Source organism: Littorina saxatilis, linkage group LG2 (genome assembly GCF_037325665.1).
Source record: "Littorina saxatilis isolate snail1 linkage group LG2, US_GU_Lsax_2.0, whole genome shotgun sequence".
In the NCBI taxonomy this organism is placed as follows: Eukaryota; Metazoa; Mollusca; class Gastropoda; order Littorinimorpha; family Littorinidae; genus Littorina; species Littorina saxatilis.
In genome coordinates this window covers 27,247,379-27,270,115 of record NC_090246.1, presented here as the reverse complement: position 1 = coordinate 27,270,115, position 22,737 = coordinate 27,247,379, and the positions used below count along the sequence as shown (strand labels likewise).

Below are 22,737 nucleotides of genomic sequence, written 5' to 3'. Positions count from 1 at the left end.
TAGGGCACCTAGGATGTTCCCGTTTGGTGAGCGTTCAAAGGGAAGGGTGTTTGTACTGTGTGTAAAAGCCTGACAGTATCTGTGATGGTTTACGGGAGGCTTACTGTTCGGGCATGATTTCCGGTATTCATAACAGCCGTCCAGCACCAAAACGAGGCGCCATTGTTGTAGCGGACCAAGTCCACGAAAATAAATTCTTTGAAAATTTCTCACGCTCGACAGAAAGCAGCCAGGATGTTCCCGTTCGATGAGCGTTCAAATGGAAGTATGCTTGTACTAAATGTAGACGCTCGGGTAGCTCTGTGATGGTTTACGGGAGGCTTACTGTGCTTTTAAATTGATCTATCACGATAAATGTTTAGTTGGACTTACATTTTCCATCTGTAAGTTAAAATTCTTCTGTTTGTGTAAAGAAAATGAGTTATTTCATCGTACAGCAGTGCGAGGTAGCTGCCAGGAGGATATCAGACTGTTGTTGTAGTTAGCCAGGGAACACATGTCAGTCATGATGATAGCTATAATGCATTTCTCTGAACGCCTTTGAGCAATACTGTGATTTCCATTTTGTCTCTAACCAAACTGGCTGTCCTTGTATCGTCAGGAGTATACGCGAATATGAATGTTAGCCAAACAAGGACGTCCAATAACCCTTAATTTTTACGCTACTAGCGTATTCAAGTTTTGTTCGAGTTCTTTTGTGGTCTGTTAGTTTCTGCAGGATGTGCTTCAATTGTTTCGTTCAGGTTGTTCTCCAAGCCGCTGTACTGTGGAGTTCTCCTGGATGGCTCACTGATGCTCAACAGAAGACGTGACGAAGACGATCCCGCTGAACGCACAGTAATCCGCAACTACTTTTGTCTTGTCTTAGCTCTAATATGTTTACAGGCCATCACGCTTGTAGTGTGGCTTACATTGTCATAAAATGAGAGAGAGATAGAAAGAAAGAGAGAGAAGGTGTATGTACGTGTCTGTATGTGTGTGTTGAATTGAATTAAACGCACCTGACGCAGACAGACACAGACATACGCACGCACACTCGCACGCACGCACGAAAGCACACACAGACAGACACACACAGACACAGACACAGAAACACAGAAACACACACACACATACACACACACACACACACACACACACACACACACACACACACACACACACACACACACACACACACATACACACACACACAAAGAAAGACAAAAATTGATAACTATAATAAAACTGACCCTTCCGTTACAACTCTGTCCTGTGTCCAGCTGGCCGGCCAGTGGATTGACCAAGTCCATGACGTGGGGGGTCTGGAACTGGACGAGGCGAGGTCAGCGCTTCGCAGGGACACCACGCCACTCATCTACATCTGTGCCACCATGTGGCACGAGTCTGAGACCGAGATGATCATGATGCTCAAGTCTGTATTTAGGTATGGAACGAGGGAGTGAATCCATGGGCTATTATCCAGAGCTGTGTACCATTTTGTGACATGCATTTTTGAACGTAGACAAACAGAATGTGCAAGTATTTTTGATTCTTTATCTGCAGGACAAGGATATATATGAAACCAGTATTTGTTAATGAAATCAATTTGTACGGTTAAATGTCTCAGTTAATTAAAGAAATGTCAACGTTGTAACATGGTTTCCACTTGTACACAGCTCTGGAGAATAACTCCTATGTATAACGAGGGTGCGTGTTTGGAGAGACGCAAAGAAGTAGATATAAAGAGAAAAGAAATCAGCACAGCCATGTACATGAATCCAGCTTCGAGTTGCTCGTAACAAAAGTTAGTTAGTCAGTTAGTTGTTGCTTTTTGGGTCCAGCGGACCATATAGGCCAAATCAGGACCCTCGTAACAAAAGTCTCCGTCATACCTTTTGTATTGCCAAAGCAATAGCTGGAAATGAATTCATGTCTGTGTCGCCCGTGTGGCCATTTGTGGATTGAACAGACTATTTTTTTTAACGTTTGTTGTGCATGTTTGTTCTTTCTGTGCAGGCTTGACGCAGATCAGAGTGCACGAAAGAACGCCCAGCTTTTTTTCAACATCACTGACCCAGACTATTACGAGTTCGAAGGTAAGACATCGTACTTGCTTTTACTGCAAGCTAAGCACAGATGGTTCGAAAGATGCCTTGTTAGTGAGTAAAAATAGTTTGTTGATTTCTAGGCTTCTTATTGACGCCGTTGCCGGAATACTGGTTACCCAATGTTAATTTGACCTCATCTCGCCTAGCATTTAAATCTCCGCTGATTCGATTTTGGTCACTTAAGTTAAAAATGCATCCTGCCTACGACACCCTTTTGAAAACGTTTTCTCACTTTTTTGACGTGAAGATATCCGGAATCTTGCAAATGCATGTGCCAGCAGGTTCCGTTGCTGTCAGGGTCGTAAATGTATAAGGAAGAAGCAAATATAAATGCTATGTTCTCGGGAAATCCCAATACTTGACCACCTTAACATAGCTTTTAAAATAATTGAACGATCAAAAAACAACTAATTTTAAGGTATTCTGGTGTGTAATTTCATTATTCCAAACCGATATGTTTACCCCTTGGGATGATTTGAAACAGTTTTGTTGCGAGGTGTTTGCCATTCAATTGCCACTGAAGAGACTGGATCCACATACATGTAGCTCGTACTTACTCCTGACAGTGTTGAGGGCGCTTTTCCTCCCTTTGTTAATTGATCTCCGGCTCAGAAAAAGAATATACATGTACTGATGCGATTTGTGTCATTTTTGTTGGGATTTGAGGTGGACCATTCCTTATCTTCTTCTTCTTCGTTCATGGGCTGAAACTCCCCCGTTTACTCATTTTTTTTCCACGAGTAGATTTTTACGTGTATGACCGTTTTTACCCCGCCATTCAGGCAGCATATGCCAATTTCGGGGGAGAACTATCCCTTATAACTCCCGTCACTTCTCCTTTCAGCCCACGTGTTCTTTGACGACGCCTTCCAGGCGCACGCAGACGACCAGTTTGACTACGCCGCAAACGACTTCGTCAAACAGCTCGTCAGGGTCATCGACACTTCTGCCAGGTCGGTAAATGGGATTTCTACAGCCTGGCTGCTTTTTTTCTGCAAAATGGAGGATGTTTCTGGATGGATTCATTACATATTTGAGACCGATATTAATCTGTTAAGCACAGAAGCAGCCAGGTACCTTGGATGGGGGGGGGGGGGGTGGTGGTGGGGGGGGGGGGGTTTGATGGTCGGGGTGGGAGGACAGGTGGATGGGAATAAGAGTGGAGAAGAGGAGGGGGGGGGGGGGGGTAGGGACACTGATGTGAATCTGCGATATTAATTTAGCACAGAAATTGCCAGATAGCTAGCGTAGCGCTGAGTGTGGGGAGGGGAATGGGGGTTGACGGTGGTGGGAATTAGGGGTCGGGGAGATGGGTCTTTTTTGTTCTATATTAAGACGCATTGTACACATTTGAAAAACTACAGCCTTGGCTCGACATATTGGCAGTGGTATTGATGGTGGTGAGAGTGATGTAAACGTCCATTCTGTTATACTTACAGATCGCGCCAACATCTTATCTCATCTGTTATCTATGTGCAGCGCTGTCCACAACACTGACCTGCATATCGCCAAGCCCCGTAAGATCCCCACGCCTTACGGAGGTCGCCTGGTGTGGAGTCTTCCCGGCGGAAACACGCTGACCGCTCACCTCAAGGACAAGGCCAAGATCAGACACAGAAAGCGATGGAGTCAGGTAGGCGCTCACCTTTACGTAGAAACATGGCCGGGGTGCATTGTGCGTTTTCTAAGTTGTTGGATTTTTGGAATTGAGAAGAAAACTGCAGATATCGTTTGATATGTTAATGTTCATTTAGTCTGAGACTTATTTTCTGTAACCTTAGAATATAATATATTCCGTTTGTTTTTAGCTCCGCGCACGTTGAACGTAATCACACGCGACCCAAGAAGCACTTGTTGCAAGCGTGACAGAGCCTCATTGACCCATGTAACATATATATACCTTTTTTAAAGTGAGGTCTCCGTGTAAATGGTAGTCGACGTCATGTTGCGGCTCTAAAAGGGAAGGAAAACGCCATTGTTCTGCCTGGAAAGTGAGGTTTAACGACTGCAAAATCAAACCACAACTAATGCAATCACATTTCCATTTCACAGAAAGTTATCTAGAGCTTTCCCTACTTTCTCATAAGTTTTTCTCTCTTAGCAATTAACAAAAAGTCATCAGTTTGAGCACGAATGCAGAATGTCACTGATGTCTCTCGCAGGTGATGTACATGTACTACTTCCTGGGCTACAAGCTCATCAGCCAGGAGCGAATGTCACTGGCGAGGAAGAAGCTGAAAGCGGACAACACCTATCTCCTGGCTCTGGATGGCGATGTGGACTTCCAGCCCGAAGCCGTGCAGATCCTTGTGGACAGAATGAAGCAGACTCCGGAGCTGGGAGCTGCCTGCGGTAGGATTCATCCCATTGGAAGCGGTGAGTAGATTGTGGGTGGAAAGTGGGGTTTACATCTCAGAAATAATAAATAATGCATGAGAGAAATGTGCAAGTTGGGAGCCTGGTAGCTCGGTTGGTAGAGTAAGAGCACTGAACTTGTCGTCGACGCGCGTCGGGTCATGGGTTCGAATCCAAGCCACGGGTCAACTACATGTGCAGTCTTAGAGACGGTATCCATGACCCACCTCCATGTCACCGTTGTGGCATACAAAAGACCTCTACAGATTGTTTGCGATAAACACTCAAACATTTACACATGTGTGAGATCAAACCTAACTACACTAGTCCTGGCTATAAAATGAGACAGTCTCCTCCTGAAAGTTTTGTCCTCGATATTTTCTCACAAGTTCAATTTCTGTTTTACATGTTCATGAAATTAACATTATTATAAAGTGAAAACAACTGGGCCTTAGCCCACAGTTTAAAACCTCGTCGTCAGCATCTATAGTCTTACTGTCCACAGGTCCCATGGTGTGGTACCAGAAGTTCGAGTACGCCGTGAGCCACTGGCTGCAGAAGGCCACGGAGCACATTCTGGGCTGCGTGCTTTGTAGTCCTGGCTGCTTCAGTCTGTTTCGTGGCTCCGCCCTCATGGACGACAACGTGATGAAGCGATACACTACGCCACCCACCGAGGCCAGACACTACGTGCAGTACGACCAAGGTTGGTACTTTGAGTTTTTGCAGCATCTTCAGTCGTTCAGCACAACACTATTGGGACAAAAGTAGAGAAATAAGTAGAAATGTGTCGCAGACTGACAAAACCATTTATAAATTCAAATATATCAGAGAACGATATATTCAAATGAACTACAGTTGTTTAAAAAAACACAGAGTGACCTTTAACTCACAAAAACAAAGACAGCTCAATTTTAAAACCAAACTGCTGCCTGTGGAGGCTTCTTCAGGACAACACGTATAGGACTACAGTTGAACAAGAGTGTAAGGCCTTCGAGGACGGCGTCATGCTGTCTACGTGACAGGTTAAATAAACGGTGTGGCACGCAAAACTTTCATCATTTTGTCACCATGAGAGTGTAAAGCTCAGGGAAGCAAATGAAGAAGAAGAAGACTATAACCATCTGTTGTAGGCGAGGACCGGTGGCTGTGCACCCTACTCCTGCAGCAAGGGTATCGCGTGGAGTACTGTGCCGCTTCGGATTCCTTCACTTACGCCCCTGAAGGTTTCTACGAGTTCTACAACCAGAGGCGTCGCTGGACCCCCTCCACCATGGCCAACATCATCGACCTCCTCGGCGACTGGAAGAACACCACCAAGAACAACCAGCACATATCCGTGCTGTACATCATCTATCAGCTGTTACTCTTGGGGTCTGGCATCATCACTCCTGGTACCATCTTCTTGTTGATCGTCGGGGCTGTTGCCAATGCTACTCAGGACTCCATCCCTCTGTACGCAGGCCTCATCCTCAACGCTATTCCCATCTTCATCTTCGTGGTACTCTGCTTCAAGGCTGACTCTGCCACACAGGTGAGTGATGGTTATTTTTCTTGATATAGCCCCGTGTGGGGTTCGTGTCCACGCTGAATGAATCTCAAATGCTCACTCTTCTTTCAGTATGTGATGTCACTTCCACACGGCGAAATCTGAAATTACCATTTTCCTTTTAATGTCCTTGTTGTTGCGGAGGATATTGTTTGTATGCTGCTGTACTCAAATCATTGCATGGTTCTGTCTACCACCTTTCTCATGGGGTTGTTTGCCGTCATGATTTGAACGCTCTTGGTCGTTTGTTTTTAGCTGGCATACGCTGGAGTTCTCTCCATCTTCTACACGATCCTGATGATGCTGGCGCTGGTGGGGATCATACGCGGGGCGGCGGAGAACGGCTTCTGCTCCGTGTCCACTAGCTTCCTGGTGGGGGTGGTGGGGGTCTTCTTGGTGACCGCCCTTCTCCACCCCATGGAGTGCACGGCCGTCCTGCACGGCTTCCTCTATTTCGTCTCAATCCCCTCCATGTCCATGCTGCTCCTCGTCTACTCCCTGGCCAACCTGCATGTTGTTTCCTGGGGCACCAGAGAGGTAGGATAGTGTTAAGTGTATGTGTGTGGGAGGGGGCTCTATGTGTGCGAGTGTGTGTGGGGCTCTGTGCAAGTGTGCGCGTGCCATGTGAGTGTGAGTGTGTGTGTGTGTGTGTATGTGTGTGTGTGTGCGGGCTCTGTGTGTGCGTGCGTGCGTGCGTGTGTGTGTGTGCATCGAGAGAAAATGTAAGTTTTACGCCCTCACGGCAAAGCCATTAGGGGCATGTTACACGGGAAAACCCGGCTTTGTATGAAAATAAAAAATAAAAATGCAGGGGGGGATGTAGACAGCTAGCTGCCGGCTGCTAGAGGAGACCTGAAGTGGGCTAGGGACCGGGTTGGGTCGTCTTGGGTCAGTGCTGAAATGGTTACTTTATTGGCTGTTGGCCGAACGGACACCCGGGCTTCATATTTTTGCATGCATGTATTCGTGTTTCCAAGGCCTGAGGCTTTCGCTGTGACCCTGGGATCTTTATCGTGCGCATGCGTGCACACGGGGGTGTTCGGACACCGAGGAGAGTCTGCACAAAGTTGACTCTGGGACACACATCCCGCGCCGAACTTGGGGGTTGAACCCACGCTGATAGTAACAACCGGTTTTAAAGCCAGCGCCAAAACCTCAACAAGGGCACCAAGAACAGGCTGAAACGAAAGAGCCTCAAACATCAGGTCAAGGACCTCCAAACGGAGTATGCTGAAGCTCTGGAAGCTGACCCCAGCTGCTGTGAGACACTCGTCTCAGACGTCTGGGCCCCACGCAAGAGCTTCCATGAAGTCAGAACAGATGTACCAGGACTGACAGCAAAGGGCGAACAGTCACCACATGTCCAGAAGGCCCTCGCCATGGAGATGATTCAGGACCGCTACCCACATTGCACCTGGACTCACGTCTACACAGACGGCTCCTCAGAGAACGCCGTAAGGAATGGAGGCAGTGGCGTCTACATCCGTCGCCCAAACGGGACCACCATCTCCCTCTCCGTCCCAGCTGGTGACCTGAGCTCGAACTACAGGGCCGAGCTCCACGCCCTCATCACTGCAGCAGAGCACGCAGCAGGGGAAGACCGCAGTCGGCAAAACATCGTCCTCCTCACTGACTCCCTGTCCGCCCTCCAGTCCCTTCTGTCTGGCCCCACTGACCTCCCCACCAGGCAACTCGACAACAAGGTGGTGCTCCAGTGGATACCGGCTCATGTCGGCATTGCCGGCAATGAAGAAGCGGACAGGCTGGCAAAAGGAGGTGCGAGACTTCCCCAACCACACAACTCCACCTCGTACAAAGAAGCCAAGACTCTTCTACAACGGAAGAAGAAAGAAAACTGGAAAAAGAGAAACGGAGACTACAACCCACAGGAAGACCCCATCAACAAACTAGACCGGAGAAGCCAAACCACCATTTTCCGTCTAAGGACAGGGCACTGTGGACTGAAGAAACACCTCAAGAGACTGGGCCTTGCGGATGACGCACACTGTGAATGTGGCTCGGAAGAGCAAACTCCGGAGCACATTCTCCAGAACTGCCCCCATCTAGAGACAATACGCCAGAAGTTCTGGCAAGAAGAGACCAGTGTTGGAGCCAAACTCTGGGGTCCTGCCGACGAACTGCGCAAGACTGCGGACTTCCTGGCAGCCACTGGTCTGAGGATCTAGCACGGCCACCAACATCGAACGCAGAAGAAGAAGAAGAAAGCCAGCGCCTCTACCGACTGGGCAAACCCCCCAATTGGTTGGGGTTAAGAAGTTCCATGGAGGGCGGGGGGTATGGAGTAACACATAGTGTTTTGCTCAGAACATTCCCACCCAAGCAGAGCCGCGCTAGGGGTACGCATTACCGTGAAGCTGGCAGTCAGTGCTACCAAATGTCGTCTGTGTCTACCACTCGGTGGTGACTTAATGTGGGTCTATGTAAGCAGATGCCAGCGCAAGCAATCTGATGCAGAGTCAGGAGGCGGTTTGGTACAAGAGAACCTTAGAGGCCACAGCCAGCGGGCAAGAGAAAATGAGGTGGTGAAGAGAAAGTGGTGGGCTTTTTCTTGTCTCTAAATCTAAGTAATGTTAGAGTTGTATAGTTGTGAAGTTATGTTTAAATTCAAGCTGTGAGGCCTCGTGCACCCTCATGCTTTACGGCCTTGATCCCTTGAAGAAATTTGGTGGAAAACGATGATTTAACTCTAGCCTGGAAAATAAATCATTTACAAAGGAAGAAGAAGGGCTAGCGCATCGACATATGCTGATAGAGATAGGAATATTAGAGAAAACTAAAAGGCCATCCTATACACACAGTACACTTTATTCTGTACCTCTCCCGATTTTTTGGTCTTCAACCTGTAATTCTCCGACTGCCGACCCAATGTATAACATGAAGCGTTGGATCCGTATGCTTTTGGTTCGAATCCGGGCCGGGACGGACACGGGTCAACTTTATGTGCAGACCCAGAGACGGTATCCATCTCCCACCCCCGTGTCACCACAATGGCACGTTAAAGATCTTGGTCATTCTACCATAAGTGCAGATGGCTGATACCACCTAAACACGCAAACATCAAAAAGCCGTGAGGGCGTAAAACTCGAATCGTATAAACCAATTTATGTCCAATATAGGCAGTTAAGACCTGACGGACACTAAGCCCCTTAAAATTTACTTTTTTTTTTACCGTATGCTTAAGAAGATAATAATATGTTGTGAGAGTAGTTAAAAATCCTTACGATAATAGACCTTTTGCTGAACAGTTCGTTACCTGCGTAGTATCAGCGCTTGTTTTGTGGCGAACTCTGTACGCCTTGCAGCCATGGAATGGCAGAATTCTCGCTTTGGGCAGTGTCCATGGAATAAAGTGCCTGCAGAAGGTTTGCCATCTACGCTGTTTACCTTTGTTTGCAAACATTTTTAAACGATTGTTTATTTTGTGTTTGCGAGTTTCAGGTTCCAAGGTTAATTAATCTAAGGCTTCAGCCCAAGGGGGTTTGAAAGACAAAAGAAAGGGCAAAGAAGAAGAAGAAGAAGAAGAATTAGAAGACGAAGATTATCAGCACAAACGTAATAACAACTACTGTTTGTTCTTTCAGATACCGTTTTACAATTTACCCCCAGGACTGCAACCAGAAGGGTATCTTGCCCGCAAGCAACCTGTAAAGCAGTTTTATTTTGTGTCTGTTTTTCAGCACCGCTTGACCAAAATGCCTTGAGGATTGCTTTGAACCCTGCTTTTGTTTTGCGTTATGCACATAAGAACGAACGTGAAATAGGGATATCTGTCTTGAATATGATTATAGATGGACAAAAGTGTTAATTGTGCCTGTTATATTGTTCTAATGTTATTTTTCTTTCCGGTTGTCATAAAGATACAGTTGATTAAAAGCTTAAAGATCACACAATATTTGTTTAATTTTGTTTGTAGTTAAGAATTTATCTTTTATTTGTCCATATTTTCTCGTTCAACATATGAAAAGTAATCAAAAAGTACTTCTGGTGTTTTGTAAACCAGATACAGCAGTTGGTTCACGCATGGACATTTAGAAACGTGTTTTTTTTTAGAATGTGTAGACTTTTTAATTTGCTCCAGCAGTATTGTTACAGTCATTTAAAACCTGTAAGCACGCTTGCGCGTACCCTGCTGCGGCTTTTGGTGATGGCTTGGAGGGTGGGGTGGGGGTGGGTGGTTGGGTGGTTGGGGGGGGGGGGGGTGTATTGCTTGCGTCCCCTACAGCATGGAGACAAATCAAGTTTTTACTTGCAGTATTGCGTTTGCGCTAGAAGGCACCCACGCAAGTGTATTTCAAAACAGCGCCGAAAACGAACTGTTTAGCACAAGGCCAAAACTACTTGTTCGTCATAAAGTGTTCGCGAAATGTCCAGTATTTTACCGAATATAATTCAAAAATGCCGAAAAATAATTCATCATCTGATTGTGTTTCATATGAAACTGAAGCCGAATTGCATTTTATTCTGACGAGGTTTTTTTTCTTAAGAGACCGGCTTCGTTGGATGTATTCTTCTTATATTTTAGTCCACTGCGGTTTATAAAACAGCTAACGCAATCACTGTCATATTCCCTTCTCTCTGGAATCATCTGTGTTTCAGGTGTTTTTATTCCCCCCTCTGCTTCTTTACCTCTGTAAACTTGTAGAGCTAGTTATTTTTCGATAATGACCCAGCAACCAAACAAATAACGAGCCAGCAACAGCCTGAATCCTCGATAGTGCAATGGGTTGAGAAGCTGTTCTGTTTCGGTACTACTTTTGCGACTGAAAAGTTCCGAACGCTCTAATGTACGAAGTATACATTTCTGGAGCAAACAATACAAACATACCGCATTTAAATTAACAACTACAGGCCTGAACACATGAATCTCCATATAAAATCCATGAGTTCGGTTGTTTTCTGAATCTAGATCTGCCGTGCACAAACCCGTTCATCACAAGCAAATTCCCAAGGCAAGTAACTCATACTCTAGCGACAAGAGTAGTTCCCCTTCTTTTAACGCAGTTTCTTCGACAACACTGACTGCAATCCGCCGGTCAGTTTTTAACAATATTTCATTTTATAAACAGATCACACGCAACCAAATGCACACATCTCATCAATTTAAACAACATAAAGCGGTTTCATACACTATTTTCCCCAGAAAACTGAACTGCGATACTAAAACATAAAAAGAACACACAATATCTGCCTTTACCGCCACAGCAGAATAACAGCATATCTGTGTACTTGATTTTAGTCCAAAACAGGGAAACTGACAAGAAGTGTAAACAGAATGGAATGATTTGCACGGAACTATACAACCGCGCATTAGTCGATCGCCTGCGCAGGTTGACTGGTTGAGTGATTCGGATTCGATCAAACTTTCGCACAAAAACTCCTGTTTTCTTTGAATAACTGAAGAAATGAGGAATAAAGAGGTTACACACCTCGTCTCAGTGATTATTAAAAATAATGGTCTCAGTTCGCGGTCATGAAAAAGCTCGCTGAAGCTCGCATTTTTCATGATCCGCTAACTTCGACCATTATTTTTAATAATCACTGAGACTCGGCATGTAACCTCTACATATTTCAACTTTTCCTTGTTTTCAAGATTGAATTTAAATGCAATCAAATTAAGGACACCACTCCGGCGTGCTGTAGAACAAGGAGAGAGAGAGAGAGAGAGAGAGAGAGAGAGAGAGAGAGAGAGAGAGAGAGAGAGAGAGAGAGAGAGAGAGAGAGAGAGAGAGAGAGAGAGAGAGAGAGAGAGAGAGAGAGAGAGAGAGAGAGAGAGAGAGAGAGAGAGAGAGAGAGCTGGTATGACTGCGACAGGTGTCTGATTTCAAGGAATAAAACGCAGCTGAGGTTCAAACTGCTTCCAATTTCGTCATCTTCATAACCGATCCCTTTGTTGTTGCGAAGCCGAATGTCCAGAAAATGTTTTCATTTAATGAGGATGATATGACAATTCCTGTGTGGGTGAAAAATGTCTTTGACTTGTAGTACTGCAGTGGCAGTAAAAGATCATCACTTGTCATTGGCCTTGTGTGAGACAGGCACCTGCGTAGTGCGCTAATGTGTTAACCCACGTTTAGCTACTCGGTAAACATATCTTCAGCATATTATTTCATTCAAGCCAAAAACATTCACAAGTATCTGTTACGGATTTTAGCATACTATGGCAGTGCAAAGGGCAGTCCGGTGCAATGGACTTTTTTCTTTTCAGAACGGAATGAAAAATGTCATCTACTAGAAAAAAAAGAGACTTACAAACTTGATGATGGTGATGAAGATTTTATTTATATATTGTTTACAATTGTTGTATAATTATCAAGAATGTATAAGTGTCGTTGAACATCCATTCCACAACTAACGTTTCACTGTTCTTATAATATTATAATATAGTAGTAATATTGTGTGTTTTTCACCCTGATTTTTATCATTTTAGCCTTTTCAGTTTCAGCTTGCATATTTCTGTTCGGATCTCTCTTTTCCCCATTTCTCACGCCTTTTCGTCAGTTTTTAACCGTATATATTCAGTTCCTTTTAAGACTCTGCTTTTTGAGAAACACTCGTCCCAAATGCAGTCTAGCAGCATTCTGTGCAGAGCGGAAATTTATACTGAATAGATTTCGTAACGGACACGTATGCCAATCTGCTTTGTACAAGAAACAGCCTGGCTGGAAGAATCCTCTTGTCTCATGTAAAAGCCTGGACAGGTCTGCGGTGGTTTACACGTAAATGAAGGTATCATTACCTCCTAGTTTGCTCACATATCTACATGAGCGTTTTCGTGGGAAGGGAGCTGTCTTCAACGTCGAGTACAATCACATTTGCGCTTTATGAACAGTGCTCTGAAACCGACCGCCAAACACACATGTCTAATGCAAACTCTCACTTCCAATTATCACGAACAATATTATCACACATTTACATGAGCGTTGTCATGGGAAAAAAAAGGTGTCTTCAACGTCCAGTACAATCAAATTTGCGCTTTATGAACAATGCGTTAAAACCGACCGCCAACACACATTTCTTATATCAAATTCTCACTTCCAATTTTTGTCACACAGGTGAAGTCAGCAGCTCCCCCTCCCCCTCAACAGGGCCAGCAGGGAGGGCCAGCAGGGAAGAAACCTCAGGGCAGCAACTTCATCACGGATGCCCTGAGTCGCCTGGCCGACACCCAGAACGCGGACTCTGATTACTCCTTCTCCTTCGGCAACCTGTTCCGCTGTCTGTGCTGCCCCAGGGAAGGCGCCGGGCCCAACGATGTCAAGTTTCAGACCATCATGCAGAGTATTGAGGTACAGAGATTCTGTGATGTTAGCCTACTCAGATTACCGGATTACAATACCTAAGCGGAAATCCCAAAGCAGAGAGACTGCTAAAGTTAAAAAATTCAGAATAAAAAAACAACAACTAAGTTTTGTTAGTTAGGGGAAAGGCTCCTAATATGGACCGGCTCCTAATATGGACCACCTCCTGTTCTGACAAACTAACGGCGCTAGAGCGCTCAAAACAATTTCATTAGCTTTATTCACCCTCTCTGGATAAGTTGCACATGTCAAAACAGTTGCAGAAACACAAACCTCAACACCGTTAGGCTTTTTCTCTTTTTTTCACTTTTGGCAGGGTTCACTCTAAATTTGCCGCCTAAAACGGACTCGTTTCTGTCCACAGCCAAAGCTTTCATAACACAAAAATGGCTATATACGACAGCTAAGACAGTATTTGTTACATTTTAACAGTGTGTACCCCGAGTTTCTACTGCAAACAAAAAATAATAGCAAAACCTCAAAGTATGTGCGAGTCCCCTAATATGGACCACCTTCAACAAATCGAAGAAAATAAAAACTAAAGGCAATTTCAATTAATTCATTAAGAAGCTTTCTGAAAATAACCTATAACTAGCCCTCGAGATTTCAAAAAAATATAACAAATAGTCTTTTTTTTGTGGAAGTTGATAATTTCACTTATGTACACCCCCGGTATAGGGGTGTGTATAGGATTCGCTCCATGTGTTTGTTTGTTTGTGTTCGCATATAGATCTCAAGAATGAACGGACCGATCGTCACCAAACTTGGTGAACAGGTTGTATACATTCCTGAGACGGTCCTTACAAAAATTGGGACCAGTCAAACACACGGTTAGGGAGTTATTGGTGGATTAAGATTCTACAAGGACTTATAGAGGGAGATATTAATGGTCAAAGGGAAATAACCTTCTCAGTTGGTGGCAGTGAGAATGGTTATTTCCCTTTGACCAACGGGGGTGTTTTTCCTACCTCGGAGGAATTTCTTGTTTCACTCTGTTTTTGATAAGCTTCTTCAGTTTCCTGTTGTGCTTCAAATAATGCTCTCATCAACCCGAAACAGCTAAATCTAAAGCATAATTATTTGAATTAGTCTGACTTGCACACTAAGTTGTATCATGTTATTTTGAAGTATAGGGGGCTTTATACAGTGATTCGTGAAGGCCGCTTCACTGGTCCATATTAGGCGCCCAGGCTCCTAATATGGACCATTTGTGTTTTTTTCTGTATTTAATTTTTGCTGAAGGTCTATCAAAGCTATTTCACTCTAATTATGCCTAACGGTTAAACTAAGAGAGAAGGACTACCAACCACAAAATGAAACTTCTTCGCAAGAAAACAAGCTAGTTATCAGCAATAAACAAAAAGTGGTCCATATTAGGGGCCCTTCCCCTAATGAAACGTTTATTTTTTGTTTTGTTATTTCAACAAACAGGTCACGGGTAATAAGACGGATGTAAGTTTTAATTAAAAGTACCATAACGTTATTTCACATCGTTGGCAAACAATCTGATCAGGCGAGATCAATGACGTCAGATAATTGTCGTCACTGTAACGCCATTTACTTCTACAGATACTGGACAGCAAGGTGACAGAGATGACTGTAGCAACCTCTATGGCGGGCGACAGTCTGGGGGGTATCAGTGAGCTGCCTGAGGACTCACCGCCCGCCTCACCGCCCCTTGACTCACCCAAGAAGTTCTCTGCTGTTCCTGAACTCTTTGAAGGCGCCAAAGAAAAAGGTTGGACGATTTTCTCTAGTAGTAGGCCTACCTTTCGATAGCATACGGTAATCACTGGCGGATTATGGGGAGGGCAGGGGGGGGGGGGTTACAGGGGTTCCGGAACCTCCCCGCCCCGGCTGTCCAAAAAATAAAAGGAAAGATTCTGTCTGTGAAAAAAACACCAAAATCAGTGGCTGCTGACACCAGTTGATCATGTTTAAAATCAAGGATAAGCCACAAATTGTTTATAAAATAGCTAAATTCTTCAGCTTCAGGGGGGCTTTGCCTCCCAGACCCCCCAACGGGGCGTTGTCCCTGTACCCCACCAGTGGCCGAGGTCTTGTCGGCTACGTAGCGGCTTTACGCATTTGCGCAGAGCCTACGGACAACGTAAGATGAAAACGTGGTGGGCATGACGCGAGCGTAGTGAAACTTGCGCCGCTACGTTCACCGTAAAGTTACGACAGCTCCCCCCCTGTCGTAAACCTTTGCGCAGCACGCGTGTGGCGAAAAAACATGGCGGGCAGCACGTTATTTTTTCGGATGCTTTTGCGGGGGAACTTCAGCCGTCAACGGATGTTGCTGAACTGATCCTCATTGCTTTGCTTCTTTTTTTTCTAGCAAGGTGAGGATTTCAACTTCACTAAAATGTACCCCCACCCTCCTCTGGCTTAACTGCTCCGCCCCTGGTAGTGCGGAGGTCACACATCATTCAGGCATTGTGCAGTTAGATTACTCGCTTTGCCTCAAACATGGCCACTCGTCTTAGTTAGTAATGGTGCATGTGACCAAATGACTTCAACTGAAAAGTGTCTGTAGTCAGTATGCAGTTGCACAATTTTAAGCACAACTCAGATACTAAATACGCTGGTAAACAAAATGACCAATCAGTGAAACAATCCATGAAGGACTGATCTATCAAGAGAAAACAACACAGACTTGTCTCCTTGCAGCTGTACGTGTTTCCCATTGAGGTCAGTCACCAGAGAGAGCAACAAGGGCAATAACGCTTGACTGTGATTCAACCAAGTTTGGGTTTAGGATGAAACAGATTCTTTGATTGGTCAAATTGCCCAAACGCATTGTGGTACACCTGCTTCCAGTGTACATGTATATACATTTAACCAGTCTCTGCCAGTAAAAAGCGTCTTTGAAATAGGTTCAAATGGGCTTCAATCCCTCAATTCATGACCTCGAAGTTTCAATGAATGCATGCCAATGATAAATCGTTCCCTATATATAATTGCTTAATATTTTCGGGCGGTAATTATCGTTCACAAAAATAATTGTATGTCATCTACTTCATCGGGCTGTATATATCGTTCCTAGAAAGATGTCTTGGTCAAGTTCATGGGGAAGTAATTGTTCTATAGAGAAAGAGTTTTGGGTAAATGCTCTTACTCGTTCGTGGTGAAAAGCCTGACACGTGCAGCATGTTTGCAGTGAATCCAGTGTTTGAGAAGGAGACTCGCGACGAGCTGAAGGACCCAATGTGGGCGGAAGATGCAAACCTGGGAGCAGGAGCGAAGGAGTTCATCGATGACGATGAGGTGAGTAGTCTGTTTTTCATATTAAAACAAATGCACTGTAGGGTTGAAACAATGATGGTACGACTATAGATTTGTGTGTGTGTGTATATCTAGTCTATTGGAGTTGTCGAGTAAACAATCGCCAGCTTTAACTAGCCCGTATCTTGTACTTTTTATGCATGGAACGGTGTTTGATCAGATTCACCGGCCGGTATCCTCTTCTCTCAAAGGCAAGTTCGTCAGGCAGAAAAAATCCTTTACTTCATCGGCCAGGAATCGTATTTTGCACAAAGATTTCTGGGTCAAGTCTTTCCGGCGTTAATTGTCTATCACGGAAAGATGTCTGTTTCTAGTTCATCGGGCGGTACTTGTCATTCACAGTAAGATTTCTGGGTCAAGTCTATTGGGCAGAAGTTATCTTCCACGCAAGATTAAGTTCTGGTTCAAATTTATCTGTCGGAAATCTCCTTTTCATCTTTAACAAAAGGATGTCTGCGTCTACTTCATCGGGCAATAATTGTTTTTTCAACTCAAAATGTACAGGTCAATTTCATTGGGTGTAAATTATTGTCTCTCACAGAAAATGAATTCCGTGTCACGTTCATCGCGTTCATCTGGGTCAAGGTAACTGGGTTTGAATCGTCTCTTACAGAAAAATTTTTGGGTGAGCTTCATCGGGAAGTACCTGTTCCCGCTGGACAAGGACGACAAGCACGAGAAAGCCGTTCGAGAAGAACTGCTGGAGTTGCGCAACAAGGTCAGCCTGGCCTTCCTCCTCACCAACACGCTCTTCGTCGTCCTCATCAGCAGCCTGCAGATCATCTCGGAGAACACCACCAACCTCAGCGTGGAGATCCCCTGTGGGAGGAACACCACCTTCACTGGCGAGAAGATCGAGCCCATCTCTGTCACGTTCACCCTCGTCTTTGGCGTCATGCTCACGCTGCAGTTCTTGGCCATGTTGTTTCACAGGTGAGTGCGTGAGCAGAGTGATTTCATGCTTTTAAGGTTTAAGGAGGATAGATGATTGCTGGCAGATGTGGAGCAGCTAGTGCAGTGAGACCCTCCCCTAAACTGTAGTGCCATCACGCTGATTTATCTTCTTAATATCGCGTTGTAGTTCCCTACATTGTTTTTATTCCATGTGCGAGCAAAAGATGGGTTTTTATCAAGTATGTGCTTGATAACTAACACTAATACCATTACTAATGTACTCGTTCAGAACAGTATTTTGCAGTTTAAATCAAGCACGGTAGAACAGTAATTTAGCTTGTACTCAGACCGTCTTTGCCGCCAGCTTCAGAGCCAGGCTAGAACGTTCTCTCCTTATCTTATTTTCCTTTCCTCTTATCAGAGTCCAAACACAACTTGACAAAAATACAGAGCTATCAAAAGCTGTCACTTCACTTTCTGTACGTCCACAGATACTCGACCATGCTGCACATCATCTCCATCACGGAGATCAAATTCAGGAAGCTGACGCGGCAGGTGCTGGGCATGCAGACAGACAGCGAGGAGGAGCAGCCCACAGTGGAGGAGACCATCGACCTGGTGCGCGTGATGCAGGCCATACGCCCCGGGACGCCCCCTGCAGAGCCCGAGGCGGACTACGGGGAAGAGATCGACACCCCAGTGGGGACGGCAGCCCGGAAAAGGTCAGGCGGCGAGCTGTGGGGCAAGCTGAACGCCAGGGCCAAGCGAGTGACGAGAGAGCAGACCCTCAGCCGGGCCTTTATGCGCAACTTTGAGAAGCTGGCGCACCAGCTGAGGGCGGAGAGCACCTCGGAGAACAGCCCCGTGGAGCTCAAGGCGGGTGTCAACGAGAAATTCGGCAACCTGCCGACAAGGCAGCGGCACACCCTCCTCAAGATGGCCAAAGATGACCAGTACAAGGACCACATCCTCAAGCGTTCTAAGGAGGCCAAGCGACGATGGAACCGTGCCTTCGCCAAGCTGCGCGGTGGCAAACACCAGTTCCTCAACCTCGTGCGAGAAGCCAAAGAAGTGAAAGAGGAGGAGGAAGAGGAAGCTAAGGAGAGGATGGCTGAGACTGCCTTTACCTCCTCAGGGGGACTTCTCAGCCTGAAGAGCCCGTCCCCTCGAACCAGTTTCAGAAGAAGCAGAGGACGCCAGCAAGCGGCAGCAGAAGGTGGCGGTCAGTTTCTGGACCCTACCAGCCCTCATGCCGACTACCCCGGGTACGCTGGTGGTGGCAGCCCCAGAGGAAGCCCCAGGCATCACAACCGTGGGGGAAGCCGACGCAGCAGCGGTGCGTACAGTGGACAATATGACGAGTCCGGTCCGTCTGAAGTCTTCAATTTTTGATGAGTCTGATATGATACTGGTGGCAGAAAACGAAATGCAATCACAGTACGCTTACGCTGATAAAGTATGCGGCATAGCTCCCGTGATGTGATGACTGTATTTAAAAGAGAGACGATCATGGGACGTTTTGATGACCGTAATGACAGTACGGGACATTGATGTTGTGAAAGCAGTTTTCAATTTAACAAATGCAAGTGATTTAATTTTTATTTTATTTGTTTAGTGTTTGTAGAATCTGTAATACAATCTCAATATTTTGGTTTAACAGAGATTCGCATATTTTGACATTTATTTTTCATTGTCAATGAGTTCTGTTTCATAACTTGCCTGTTTTTCATTCACCAAAGTCGCTTTGTGGCTTTATGTATGTAACTGATTTTGCCGGATGTTTTTAACATTATTCCATTCCGAATTACTGTGATAATACTACAATAAATGCAACCACAATCTGAGAAGTCATTACACTATTTACTTGTGTATGAGTTATATATATATATATTTATTTTGAATAATATTTTTGATATGTTCGTATATTTGTTTGTTTTGGTATGACCTCAAACGAAATCTGTGCCTGTGATCTGTATTGTTATGTCGTGAGATAAAGAGGAAGGAAAACAATAAGAACGTTACTCTAGACGATGAAAACGACAACGACAGCAACAGAAAGAACAACAAAAACAACTAGAACAACAAAAACTGCATTTTTACAAGAGAGAAAAACAAGTCGCGTAAGGCGAAAATACAACATTTAGTCAAGCTGTCGAACTCACAGAATGCCAATGCAATGCAATTTTTCAGCAAGACCGTACATTCGTAGCATCGTAAGTCCACCGCTCGTGGCAAAAGCAGTGAAATTGACAAGAAGAGCGGTGTAGTAGTTGCGCTGAGAAGGATAGCACGCTTTTCTGTACCTCTCTTCGTTTTAACTTTCTGAGCGTGTTTTTAATCCAAACATATCATATCTATATGGTTTTGGAATCAGGAACCGACAAGGAATAAGATGAACGTGTTTTTAAATTGATTTCGAAAATTTATTTTTTGATCATAATTTTTATATTTTTAATTTTCAGAGCTTGTTTTTAATCCAAATATAACATATTTATATGTTTTTGGAATCAGAAAATGATGAAGAATAAGATGAACGTAAATGTGGATCGTTTTATACATTTTTTTACAATTTTCAGATTTTTAATGACCAAAGTCATCAATTAATTTTTAAGCCACCAAGCTGAAATGCAATACCGAAGTCCTGCCTTCGTCGAAGATTGTTTGGCCAACATTTCAATCAATTTGATTGAAAAATGAGGGTGTGACAGTACCGCCTCAACTTTTACAAAAAGCCGGAAGGTATTTATCAAAAAAAAGAACATCCGGGGATATGATTCCCAGGACCTCTCATGTAAAATTTCATAAAGATCGGTCCAGTAGTTTGGTCTGAATCGCTCTACACACACACACACACACACACACACACACACACACACACAGACACGTCTCGATTCCCGCTCTATGTTAACACATTTAGTCAAAACTTGACTAAATGTAAACACCTACTGGTACGGTAGAATGTCGTCTCCGAGTCAGATTTTACTAGCTTGAATGATCTCATTTTGGAAGGAAAAAAACTTTTCTTTCTGGGGACTTTTTCTCTTTTTACATTTAGTCAAGTTTTGACTAAATGTTTTAACATAGAGGGGGAATCGAGACGAGGGTCATGGTGTATGTGTGTGTGTGTGTGTCTGTGTCTGTCTGTGCGTGTGTGTGTGTAGAGCGATTCAGACTAAACTACTGGACCGATCTTTATGAAATTTGACATGAGAGTTCCTGGGTATGAAATCCCCAGTACGTGTTTTCATTTTTTCGATAAATGTCTCTGATGACGTCATATCCGGCATTTTGTAAAAGTTGAGGCGGCAATGTCACACCCTCATTTTTCAATAAAATTGATTGCAATTTTGGCCAAGCAATCTTCGACGAAGGCCGGACTTTGGTATTGCATTTCAGCTTGGAGGCTCAAAAATTAATTAATGACTTTGGTCATTAAAAATCTGAAAATTGTAATCAAAATAAATTTTTTATAAAACGATCCAAAATTACGTTTATCTTATTCTTCATCATTTTCTGATGCCAAAAACATATAAATATGTCATATTCAGATTAAAAACAAGCTCTGAAAATTAAAAATATAAAAATTATGATTAAAAATAAATTTCCGAAATCGATTTAAAAACAATTTCATCTTATTTCATGTCCGTTCTTGATTCCAAAAACATATAGAAATGATATGTTTGGATTAAAAACACGTTCAGAAAGTTAAAAAGAATAGAGATATAGAAAAGCGTGCTATCCTACTCAGCGCAACCGCTACCGCGCTTTTCTGGATTGTTAATTTCACTGCCTTTGCCACGAGCGGTGGACAGACGATGCTACGAGTGTACGGTCTTGCGCAAAAAAATGCAATGCGTTCAGTTTAATTCTGTGAGTTCGACTGAGCTTGACTAAATGTTGTATTTTTGCCTTACGCGACTTGTTTATTGTTCTTATTCGGACGTATCCATCCAAGAACTAAACATATTCATGTCCTTTTATTTGTACTCTTTCTTGCGCTTTATTTTATTACTGGTGCTATTTGAACAAAAACGTGAATTGTATCTATATAATTATTCTTGTAATCAAACAAACTTTAGGAAGAATAGCGTTAGGCCGTCTAGCTGGCTGTAGACGAAAAACTGAACGTCGAGCAAGTTATACAGATAACCTTACAGCGTTTCGGGGTTCAATGATCCCAGAGAAGATGAACGTCTGGTTGACCGACCCTTGTGAATTATCAAGGTCACAGCGAGGTCGAGTTGCAGTCAACAATTAAACACATATTCATTTTCCGAAACGTATTTAAAGCTACAGCTTTGAAATCTCGCCCACTTTCAATGTTTGAACAACTCTATAGGGAACAATGACAACCACAACGTTTTCTGAACGACTAAGGTTTATTTGAAACAGCTCCTTTAAGCCGGGGAGTCGATGGAGTCGGCAGAGCGTTTTTTTCTTTTTGTGTAAACAATAACTAAAAGAACTTGGGATATGTTTGTATATGTTGTAATTGTGGGAGCTGCAAGATATGTGATCGACATTCATTATGGACTATTTTAGTTTTGGAAAGTCTGAATGCTCCAGAGTCCACTGCATTTTACTTTGAATTTGACTGTGCTTTTATTCTTTATTTCAAGAACGTTACCGACATAATTGATAAGGTATATCACTGCATTTACTTAGAAAAATATCTCTCTTTTTTTTTTTTTTTGGGGGGGGGGGGGGCAAGCACATCATTGTGGGGCTTTTAATGAATAACATGCATCCGTCCACTCACAATATATTTTCTTTCATCCTTCAACATTTACCACTCAAAAAGTCTATAGTATTAACATTCATGAAACAAATGAAAGGCATCTACGGATGTATAGATACATAATTGACCACACTCATTTGGAATACATTCTGACAATTCATTATAAAGACATCTTTCTGTACTGATAGAGAGACAGAGAGAGAGAGAGAAAGAGAGAGAGAGAGAGAGAGAGAGAGAGAGAGAGAAAGAGAGAGAGAAAGACAGAGAGAGAGAGAGAGAGGGAAAGAGAGAGAGTGAAAGGGGGGGGGGGGTGAGGGGGGTGGAGGTAACATTTACACTTGTTTTTATTTTAAAAAAAATGTACTAAATATTTGTCTTGGAACTTTTTAATCAGAAATAAATATTTCTGATCTGCAGTTGCCTTTCCAAGATAACAAAAAGAGGCATTGAAGCCTTGGTTTTCTTATAAATACTTATGCACATTTTAGCAACCAAAATTATGCA

At 43.9% G+C, this 22,737-nt stretch overlaps 1 protein-coding gene across 1 annotated transcript in view; it reads left to right on the top strand.

Annotated features, from left to right (window-relative positions):
* The window catches only part of LOC138958639 (chitin synthase chs-2-like), a 66,408-nt gene extending 47,062 nt beyond the window's left edge, over positions 1-19,346 (top strand). Inside the window, exons 16-29 of the mRNA XM_070329852.1 lie at positions 744-837; positions 1,263-1,426; positions 1,999-2,078; positions 2,935-3,043; positions 3,570-3,723; positions 4,253-4,466; positions 4,951-5,151; positions 5,579-5,979; positions 6,250-6,531; positions 13,068-13,301; positions 14,883-15,051; positions 16,477-16,583; positions 17,215-17,534; positions 17,987-19,346. Coding sequence (XP_070185953.1) covers positions 744-837; positions 1,263-1,426; positions 1,999-2,078; positions 2,935-3,043; positions 3,570-3,723; positions 4,253-4,466; positions 4,951-5,151; positions 5,579-5,979; positions 6,250-6,531; positions 13,068-13,301; positions 14,883-15,051; positions 16,477-16,583; positions 17,215-17,534; positions 17,987-18,887 — 3,430 coding nt within the window. The 3' untranslated portion in view covers positions 18,888-19,346. The remainder of the gene's footprint in view (positions 1-743; positions 838-1,262; positions 1,427-1,998; positions 2,079-2,934; positions 3,044-3,569; positions 3,724-4,252; positions 4,467-4,950; positions 5,152-5,578; positions 5,980-6,249; positions 6,532-13,067; positions 13,302-14,882; positions 15,052-16,476; positions 16,584-17,214; positions 17,535-17,986) is intronic.
* The last annotated feature ends 3,391 nt before the right edge of the window (positions 19,347-22,737 follow it).